Source organism: Octodon degus, unplaced genomic scaffold, assembly GCF_000260255.1.
Source record: "Octodon degus isolate 3935 unplaced genomic scaffold, OctDeg1.0 scaffold00248, whole genome shotgun sequence".
NCBI lineage: Eukaryota > Metazoa > Chordata > Mammalia > Rodentia > Octodontidae > Octodon > Octodon degus.
This window is the reverse complement of record NW_004524824.1, coordinates 1,781,987-1,792,629: the sequence shown is the minus strand read 5'-3', so window position 1 is coordinate 1,792,629 and position 10,643 is coordinate 1,781,987. Positions and strand designations below refer to the sequence as shown.

Sequence of the window (10,643 nt, the reverse complement as noted above, 5' to 3'; positions counted from 1 at the left end):
TCGGCATTTTACATATATTCCACCTCCTTTATAAAATGAGTCAAGGTTTTGATGGCACACTTCAATTACCATCCCGAAGTGCAATACTCTTTTTAAAAAAATGAAAGAAGAAGAAGAAAAAAAAAGAAAACCTCTCTGAGTACGCCCTATAAGAGAACGACACTAAAAGTGTGTTTATCTCTGTAGGAAGTAAACGGTTAGTCAATCATGTATTTATTTTCATTTCAGAAAAACGTCTGATTTCCCTGTGTGTTGGTTGCGGCAATCAAATTCATGATCAGTATATTCTGAGGGTTTCTCCGGATTTGGAATGGCATGCGGCATGCTTGAAATGTGCCGAGTGTAATCAGTATTTGGACGAGAGCTGTACGTGCTTTGTTAGGGATGGGAAAACCTACTGTAAAAGAGACTATATCAGGTATGCCATTTATACTTTTGCCTTAACTTGTGAGATTTCCCCGCTTTTCTCCGTTCATTGGGGTGGCTTTTGTCTTGGGGGAAGTGTTATTTCGGGGGTCCAGCACGGAAAAGTTTCCTTTGAAGTGCGTTTTTAAAAAAATTAAACGATGCTGTTCGTGTAGTTTTTTTTTTAAGAAAAAAAAATAGGACAAAACCTCTATGCGGGGTTTCTCATAAATTGTATGCTACTAAGGCCTGTTAAATTGTTCTTGGAATCTTATGGTGCCCAAATTATTTTCTTTCGCCCTCTCCTTTCTAAAACCAATGAAGACATCAACAAAATTTCAAGGTGAATGAGTTTGAGTTTCTAAACTTTAAAAATGCCGTCGATTTTGGGTGTGTAATGTAGTGTTTTATTTGCTTGCTTTAATTGTGTTTTACTAGTAAGTTTAGGAAATTTTGGAAGCGTTAGTGAAATAGAAAAAATAAAAGTTAGAAGCACATTTAGGGATGTATGTAGCTTGTAAAAGCAGATAGAAATATTACCTCTTGTAGGGTAAGAGCTTCATCCTGGAAATTTTCAAAAAGCAACCAAAATAATCCTTGCAAAAAAGACCCGGAAATTTAATCTTTTTAAATATTAACCCTTTGGTGACATCTGACGGTCTTTGCTTTCTTATCTTATCTGAGCTGATGAATTAGACTGAGCAGATCAAATTGCCCATCATCTGTCCCCGAACAATTGGGATATTTAGATAATTGAACAGCTTCCTTTCTCACATTAAAATCTAGGAACTGATAAAATGAGTGAATTGCCCATTCGAAGAAGACTAAAACCACAGGCCACTTTCTGAATTTGGTTTTGTTGTTGCTGTTTCAGTTTACTCTGTTTCAGGCTTCCCTAAACTCCAGTTTTGGAGAACCTGTGTGAATATATCAGAAAGTTCATTTTCAGCTTAGGAACTCAGTAGAATTTGTAAAGATTTTTTTTTTTTTTTGGACTGCCTTAATAGCAAATGGAAGAGCTATCGCCTTTGCTATTAAGTCGAGGGAGAGCAAAAATATTTTCAAAATAATTCCCCAGTGACTATTAGTAAATAATTAGATGTTATATAGGTCAGAGGGCTTTTGGATTTTGAGAACTTTTATTAAAGTTTAGTAAAGACTTAATATGCAGTTACAATTTTCTCCTGTCTACACAGTAAGAAACATTAAAAAAAATACTAAGTGGAGTGTGTGATCTTGATAAGCAAATTGAACAGTGCAAGGCGGAGAAATTTTTTAATACTTGGGGAGTAAGAGAGGGGGTTGAGGAGGAGAGAAATTTTCTAAGTTGTTGGGTCAGTGGCAAAGTAAAGCCCTAATCCCTTAAAATGAAAGCTCTTCCCAGGGTAGATGGAGGGAGGGAGAACTTGAATCTGCCTTTTAACCTCTGCCCAGCGAGGCATTTTCACTGCTTAGTTGGTGTTCGGGCGCAGGCTTCTGGGGACGAGAGCCGGCTTGGACCTCAGGAACATTTTTACTCCTGTGGAAGTACCATTTTGCTAAACTGTACAGAGAGCTGCGTGTACCTAGTTTTGCAGTCATCTGTAGGAAAATGCAGTCTTTTCTTTCTGAACTCAGTGTGTGTGTGTGTACACGTGCCTGTGCACGCACGCGTGCCCATAAACATGCACATGTGCTCTTAAATCCTAGTTTGTAAGAGCAGCATGGAGTGAACCTCTGCGTTTCCAAGTCTCTTCTAGGACAGCACTCCCTCCCCCACCGACTCCGCGGGTCTGCCCCTCTCTCTGGCTATCCGTTGGTGGGAATGGCCAGGCGAGTGCTGGTACTGAAAGGGCCCGTAGTGCAGCTTAGAAGGACCGTCCCTGGGTGAGGAAAGGCCCACAAAGAGAGTGCTTAGAAGGGAAACGTTCAGGCTGGTCTTGGTTCTCAAGCAGACCGAAATAGACGCAGATGCTTCCGAAACCCGGAAAAGAGCAGATTTTAGAAATCACAATAACTCGAGACAGGGAGAAACAACATCTGCATTGTTGCCTGCGGGAATGTGCGGTTGGTAGGACACAACTCGGCGCAGTGCAGGAGGGGGTCTGCAGGTTTCATTTTGTTACTCAGTGTGTGTGTGATTTCTGGGACCTCACAAATTCGGAGCGGTGACAGTCCCTCTCCACAGCTTTTCTGTTACTGCTTCAAAGATGTATCTGGCCACAGCAGTGGAGGGATAAGGAAGTGAAAGTGTGGGGCCACTGGCCGTGGAGTCTCCCCAGTTCCTTGCATGAACTGCCCCCAGCTGGGTTCTACTGCTCAGGCCCGGGTTTTGAATCTACGGAAAACTGTCCCTAGTTTGTGCTAGGTGTTGTGGATTTAAGAGATACTGAGTTGGAGAGGGCCGCTGGAGAGCAAAAGACCCTGAAGAACAGGGCAGGGGTGGAGGAGAAAGATGCAAGAAGCGGGAAATAGCTTCCTTTCTGTCCTCCCGTTCAGAGCGGTGATACTGATTTTTCCAGGCACTTCTGGGCTTTCAGTGGGATCTATGTGTCTGGGGCCGGGCTAGGCCTGCCTCAAGTGACCCCTTGCTGTGCTTCTGTTCCCTCCGCCGGCGTGCAGGTTGTATGGAATCAAATGCGCCAAGTGCAGCATTGGCTTCAGCAAGAACGACTTCGTGATGCGCGCCCGCGCCAAGGTGTACCACATCGAGTGCTTCCGCTGCGTGGCCTGCAGCCGCCAGCTCATCCCTGGGGACGAGTTCGCGCTGCGGGAGGATGGGCTGTTTTGCCGCGCCGATCACGACGTGGTGGAGAGAGCCAGCCTGGGCGCCGGCGACCCGCTCAGCCCCCTGCACCCGCCGCGGCCGCTGCAGATGGCAGGTATCCCACCACCCACCGCCCACGCTGAGCTGGCTCGGAGCGGGGCCAGGCCCAGGGGTGGGGCCTCCGAAAACCCGGAGGCTGCAGCCAACGGGGCGCCCCGGGTTGGGATGGCAGCCTTGGCCCTCAAGCCAAGGTTTACAATGCGGGTTTGCTCTGCTCGCTCCGGTCTCCTGCGGCGTGATTGGCCGTGCACGCTGCCTGCCCTGACCCCCAGACATGGCTACACGTCGCAGGAGGGCCGCGCAGAGCCACCTGTGCACACAGCAGCACAGGCCCTGACGGTGCTGTCGCTGGACCTCGGTGTCCACGCGGGCGTGCTGCACACAGGGCCTGCACCGGAGCCCCAGGTGCCCGCTGTGGCTTCCTCTAACTCTCTGCTAGAAGCTTAAGAGCCTTCCATATTTGGCCTCCCAGTTTCTGTTTCTTTAACCCTCCCAAACACATTTTCAATTTTATTTTTTATCCTTTACTAAGAGAAAAGACCTTGGAAAGATACAGTCTTAATAACTGCAGGTCACTGCACTGAGCTGTAATTTAAAACTGTCAACAAGCTGATGTGCAGTAATTGCCCGTTAAGGGGAGCCTGCCTCCTTAGACTATGCGTGCGTTCTACATGATTTGGTGAGAATTTCTTCTTCGAGCCTGTTGCTGAGGCTCTACTTTGACCCTGAAGGTGTTGGCTTGGCCCCAGGGGGTTGCCCTTCCCTCAGAGGGGAAGTCATCTGATCTGGTGAGGCAGGGCGCAACAGCCTGCCTCCATACCCTCCCCTGGTCCCCACTAGATCCCCAGCCACAGCCTGCATAGTTTTAATGTTTCAGTTCTCACTAAGTAGTGGAGCTGAGGAAACAGCACACACACACACACACACACCCCTTGTCTTTTTCTGGCAGCTCTAAGAATCTGTGGGGGGATTTGTGGACTAGCTTTCCTGGGGGCAAACTCGAGGGTGGGAAAGCCGGAGGAGGCCAGGGATGAGGATTCCCAGCAGTTTGTCTTGAGCTCGGCAGCCGGGCCCACTTTCAGCTTCCTTTGCTTGGGGTCAGCTGTCTCAGGAGCATCCCACGTTGATTTAGTGTGGAGAAAGGGCTGGAGAGAAGGCTAGAAGCCCAGAACTCCTCAGCCCTGTGCCCCACTGTGCTGGCTGGGACTGCAGTCCCAGCATTCCGGTAGAACCCTTGGTCTCCTGCCGCAGATGCCCTGCTGGTATGAGGCTGTCCTTGGAGGGTCCCGCAGTTACTTCCCTAGTGCCCTCCCGGCCTTCACCCAAGAGGAAATGCCAACCCCAGAGGTGGGTTATTCCGTGCAAGTTGGGCCCAGACAGGGTATGGGAAAGGGCCGGCCGGGGGAGGAGGAAGGCGGTGCTGCCCTAGCTCCCTGATCTACAGGACCTGGCCGCTGCCAGGGCCAGGGGCAGTGTTCCTGCTGGGATTACCCAGCCCTGCTGTCTGCGGATTAAGGAGTGAGATTTCGTTCTTCCTTTCCCCCTTCCCACCCCCAACTCTGGCGCCCCTGCTTGGTGTGCCCAGGCCTCAAAGCACTAGCAGATCTAGTGCCTCCTGGTGAGCTGCTGCCCTGGCCCCGCGCTCACAGCCCGCCTTGTCCCGCAGCTGAGCCCATTTCTGCACGGCAGCCGGCCCTGCGGCCGCATGTCCACAAGCAGCCCGAGAAGACCACCCGCGTCCGGACTGTGCTGAACGAGAAGCAGCTGCACACCTTGCGGACCTGCTACGCTGCCAACCCTCGGCCGGATGCGCTCATGAAGGAGCAGCTGGTGGAGATGACAGGCCTCAGCCCCCGCGTGATCCGAGTCTGGTTCCAGAACAAGCGGTGCAAGGACAAGAAGCGGAGCATCATGATGAAGCAGCTCCAGCAGCAGCAGCCCAACGACAAGACTGTGAGTGGCCAGGCCGGGATGGGTGGACGGACGGGGAGAGAAGACTGAGGGCCTTCTGGAGCCGCTGGAGCCAGAAGCCCGCCCTCCCCTCCCCCACGCCGCCGGGGAGCCAGACTCCTGGAAGAGGAGGAGGAGGAAGAGGAGGAGAAGGAAGAGGAGGAGGAGGAGGAGGAGGAAGAGAAGGAGGAGGAGGAGGAGGAGGAGGAGGAAGGGAGGGGCAGGGGAGCAGGTGAACACCCAGCCCTGAGGGCTGGCAGATGGGAGAGGCTCCCTGTGTGGTGGGATCCCTGATGCTCTCCTCCCAGGCTGGCAGGCCGACTTGACTGAGCTTAGGCACCCGGGGTGGTGCCAATGAGGCCTGGCATGGACTTGGCTGAGGTTGAGGTCGAGGTCATAAGCTCCACAGTTTCAGGAGAAGAAGGAGCAGCAGTACCCTGCGTGCCTGTCTGTATTCAGGGGCTGAGTAGACGCTGCCCTGCCAGCCTCCCTGCCAGCCTCCAGCCGCTGCTACATGGTTAGGCTGCAGAGGCCCCCCAGGGTAACTCCACGTAGAGCTCCCCCTACTCCCTTGGGGTCACCCAGGCTTCTCCAGAGGACCAGGCCCTGGCACTGCAATGCCAGGCAGCGCCCCTCTTCCAGGCCTCCTGGCTAAGCTTAACTACAGTTTCTTCCTTTCTTTTTATTTTTTCCATTTTACTGCTTTAGCCCTATTTTTAAATGCTATAAAATCCTCTGTCATTAAACTTGGCTGGCCTGCCAAGACTGGGCCCGGGCACTTCCTCAGTTGCTTAGTGCACAACAGCACTGTAGCAGCCAGGTCCAAAGCTCATGAGCAGGGCCTAGCTCTGCAGGGCGACCCTGCCAGGAGAAAACCTGTGGCGGCCTGAACCAGAAAGCCACCAGGTCTGAGGCTGAAGGGCGCCAGCCTGCCTCAGCTTTCCACCTGTGGGAGGGTAGACCCTGTGGGGGGGGGGGAGCTGGGAGGAGCTCTGAAGGCGAGGGGGAAGAAGAGGGGCAGTAGAGCTTATTTCTGTAAAGTTTAAGTAGATTTAGTAGTCCAGCCCACAGAAGTAGAAAAACAAACCCAAACTCCAGCTCCTATCCATAGGTGCAGCGGATTAACTGAATCAATAAAGGACCACTGTACAGATAAGATAATACCTGGGTATATTTGCTTAGCCTGGGCAGACAATGGAGGGAGGTAGTTTGCTCATTAACATGTTGGGGTGGGGGGTTATTCACAGAATATCCAGGGAATGACAGGAACTCCCATGGTGGCTGCCAGTCCAGAGAGACACGATGGTGGCTTGCAAGCTAACCCAGTTGAGGTGCAAAGTTACCAGCCACCTTGGAAAGTACTGAGCGACTTCGCCTTGCAGAGTGACATAGACCAGCCTGCTTTTCAACAACTGGTAAGTGTCAGCTCCCAAACTGAGAAGGCTGAATTCCCCGCAGGCAGGGAGTCTGGCCCACCTGTCCCAAGATTCTGGGGGCCTGTGCTCCTTGGCCCTTGGATGGAGGAGAAGAGGTACCAGAGCATGCCTGGCACAAGAGAGAGGAGAGGCAGATACGAGGGAAGCAAGCCTTGTGGGAGTCTGCTCAGGAGACTGCAATCCGCTTATACAGGCTGAATTTTCCGTCAGCCAAGAGGATTCCTGAGATGAACCCCGCAGTGCGCAACTAGATGGGATGCCTGAAGATGCGTGCACGTGGGTGGCAAAGGCATACACTCTCAGCTTTTCCAGTTTGTAGGGACTTCAGGGACACCTTTGGACCAGCATTCACTGAGTTTACTCCCGTCTCCACATGCAGAGAACGGGACATTCCAGAGCCCAAATAAAAGCAATTGTAAAGCATCTATGTTATAACACAGAATCTATGTTTTTGTCAGTGAGCTGCAGGAGCTCACTAGGTGCAGTTTTTAAATACATCAAGAGATACGTAAATCACTCCGTGGCTGATGCTTTGGTTACTGTGTCCCTTCCTGTGACTATCCAGAAGTGTGGGACTGCTCAGCTTGTTTTTAGTATGAGTTCCAGCTTCACCTGGATACGGTGACGTGTGGTCATATACATGTGTACACTGTAGCAAAAGAACCATCACCCTACCAATTAGAGTTCTCATGGAATATGTGAAAACCTGTCTTAGCATCCCTGTTTTTACACAACCAGGGGAGAATTAGCCCACTTTTTTTCAGCTACACAAGGCTTTAAGGGTCCAGATAAATAAAATACTAAATGTGATGTAGGTCCTTTATGATATGGCATACTTGTACTTAAGATTTTTTTTCTTAAGGTGTTAATCAGTCCTATAAAATCCTATTTTATAAAACTGGAGGCACTGTCCTTTTAGCAAAAAAACTAAAGCATTAACTGAGGACACTTTTTGCCTTCACATCTAGCAAGGGGCCATTTGTTTCCTGGTGTCAACAGTTAGGTAATTGGCCAGAGGCCAGTGGCCGGGAGGATGGGCCCCAGGTTGGAGTCTGTAAGTGGTGGTCAGTCTGGAGGACAGGCAGACTGGGAATGTGGATGGAAAGGAAGGTAGATGCTGGAGCTAGGAAAAAATGTATTGTAAAGTTACTGATCTGATGAGTTAATTGAGCAAAAGCCTAGAAGGGAGAAGGAAGGCAGGGAAGGCTCGGGACAGCCAAGGGTTTGTGCTTCTGGAACGTTATCCTGCGATGAGCTCAGCAGAGTGAGTGGAGGCAGGAGGAGGCGGGTGTCACTGTGGGAAGGGCCTTACAGCAGCAGCACTGCGTAGAGTTTTCTTTTTTTTAGTTAAGTGAAAAAGCCAGATATTTATAATGTGATGATCTCTTCCAAAGAAGTGTTTGATGGGGGAGGAGAGGGGGGAGGAAGACAGACCAAACAAGAGGCCCAGAAGCCAGAAGGAAGGTAGAGTGGCAGCCCTCCCAGGAATCCATCATTGTCCAGGCAATGTCCTCGAGTCTCCCATCTGTGCTCTGAGCATGTATGTGCGTGCTGCGTTTTCCAACTCACACGGAGAATCTTGACGCCTGGAGACAGAGCTTGCTCCTCTCGGGGCAGCATGTAGCCAGCAGGATAATTTTATTTTGAGCATGCACGGTAGAGTTGTGATGCCATTTGTCTTAAATAATTGAATGTAACATAATGTTGGGAATTCAGGTGGAGTAAAACAGAGGTCTTTAAGAAGAGAGGAAAGTGAGAGGATTTCTTCTCACCTCTTCACAGGCTTTCTAGAAGCCTGTCATAATGTGTGGCTCTCTGTTTCTACAGGAGCACCTGTACTTACATTGCAATTTGCTGAGCTTATACCTTCATGAATAGTGTCACAGCTTCCTTTATTGACTTGTTCGCCTTCCACGCAGGTCAATTTTTCAGAAGGAGGACCCGGCTCTAATTCCACTGGCAGTGAAGTAGCGTCGATGTCCTCTCAACTCCCTGACACACCCAACAGCATGGTAGCCAGTCCTATTGAGGCATGAGGAACATTCATTCAGATGCGTTTTTTCCCTGTTGGAGAAAGTGGGAAATTATATTGTTGAACTCTGAAACAAAAGTATTTAACGACCCAGTCAAGGAAAACTGAATCAAGAAATGAATGCTCCATGAAATGCACGAAGTCTGTTTTAATGACAAGGTGATATGGTAGCAACACTGTGAAGACAATCATGGGATTTTACTAGAATTAAACAAACAAACGAACGAACCCAGGACCCATCATAATACTATTCAATGATCTTAGGAGTACTGAAAAAAAAAGACGTTTTTAAAACGTAGAGGATTTATATTCAAGGATCTCAAAAAAAAAAAAAAGCATTTTTTGTTTCACTGCACATCTAGAGAAAAACAGAAACAGAATTTTCGAGTCCACCCTAACCTCAATGGTGCTGTTCTATGTGGCCATCGCCTTGCTGAGCAGGAGCTCCAGCGAAGAGCAGGAAGAGCCTGGGCTCCAGGGCCCAGAGAGTGCTTTCAGCACGGGGAGCTGCATTGCTTTGCAGTGTTTTTAGTTGACTTTAACAAGGAGTTAATTGAAATCCTGGGTCTCTTAGCATGTCCTGTAGCTGGTTTCCTTTGTACTTTTGCCACCCGCCACCTCCCTGGCCCTTTTTTTTGAGATCCATCCTCTATCAAGAAGTCTGAAGCGACTTTAAAGGTTTTTGAATTGAGATTTAAAAACCAACTTCTAAAGCATTGCAACAAGGTTACCTCTATTTTGCCACAAGCGTCGGGATTGTGTTTGACTCGTGTCTGTCCAAGAACTCTTCCCCCAAAGATGTGTATAGTTATTGGTTAAAATGACTGTTTTCTCTTTCTCTGGAAATAAAGAGGAAAAAAAGGAAACTTTTTTTTTGTTTGCTCTTGCATTGCAAAAATTATAAAGTAATTTATTATTTATTGTCAGAAGACTTGCCACTTTTCATGTCATTTGACATTTTTTTGTTTGCTGAAGTAAAAAAATAAGATAAAGGTTGTACCGTGGTCTTTGAATTATATGTCTAATTTTATGTGTTTTGTCTTTTTTTTCTTAAATATTATGTGAAATCAAAGCGCCATATGTAGAATTATATCTTCAGGACTATTTCACTAATAAACGTTTGGCATAGATAACTAAATAAATGCGATGATTCAGGGTCCCTCTTTTATACATTAGCAAGGCTTTAAAGTGTCTGAAATTAATTGCATGTAAATTGGGGTATGCCCACGATGCACTAGTCAATATTGTTTTGCAAGTAACTAAGGCTGCATTTGCAAGTTTGGGACTCAGTGCCCTAGCGGGACCACAGTGGGTTGGAGAAGCCTTAATTAGCTCAGGTGCAATCCTGTTCCGGATTTGTGAAAGTGAGACGCTGCCTCGTTCTGCAATGTCCTCACCGGCCCGCTCTCTTGCTCCCCGAAGGGAGACAGTGCCTCTAAAGTGGCTTTGACTTGGAGCCAGTGTTTTCTTAGAGTAAGTGCTTTATTATATCAGAGTCTCCCGGTTGGGTTGTTGAAATGACCCGTGCTTCCCAGACAGCTCTTGCTAAAAGCAGACTTGTGCAGCCAGCGAGGGGGTCACCACTGTTCTAGAGCTGCTGCTCCATCTGCGCTGAAGGGAGGCCGGGGGGGGGGGGGCGCGAATTCCGGCCTTCCCCAGCCCCAGCTCTAGGCCTTGCACCCCTCCTCCCAGTCACCCCTTCTTTCGCGGCCGCAGTTCCAAAACCCAGACCCAGGTAGAAGCGGCCCAGGAGGTGCTGGGGAGTCGCCTTTTGCAGCATGAGGGTGGGGGCTGATGAGGGACGATCCGAGTTAGGGATTCGGGTGGGAGACCCCCATCAGCGACAGCAGGAGCCAGGTGAGTCGGGCCGGGTAGGAACCGGGCTTCGGGAGGAGGCCTGGGCTCGGCCGCTCCTGCCCCTTCCGACCTGGAGGCTCGGGTTCCTCAGAACCGGGTACATTTGTACGCGAGTGCATTGTCTGGTCAGTGTCCTTAAACTCTGAAAGCCGAAGGT

The 10,643-nt window shown here is 49.5% G+C and overlaps 1 protein-coding gene across 1 annotated transcript; it reads left to right on the top strand.

Moving 5' to 3' along the window:
* The first annotated feature begins 234 nt into the window (after positions 1–234).
* On the top strand, positions 235–9,490 carry Isl1 (ISL LIM homeobox 1). Its single transcript, XM_023706268.1, has 5 exons — positions 235–418; positions 3,007–3,266; positions 4,878–5,164; positions 6,409–6,576; positions 8,517–9,490. Exons 2-5 carry the CDS (start codon positions 3,065–3,067, stop codon positions 8,631–8,633), a joined length of 774 nt encoding a protein of 257 aa, XP_023562036.1. The 5' UTR covers positions 235–418; positions 3,007–3,064; the 3' UTR covers positions 8,634–9,490.
* The last annotated feature ends 1,153 nt before the right edge of the window (positions 9,491–10,643 follow it).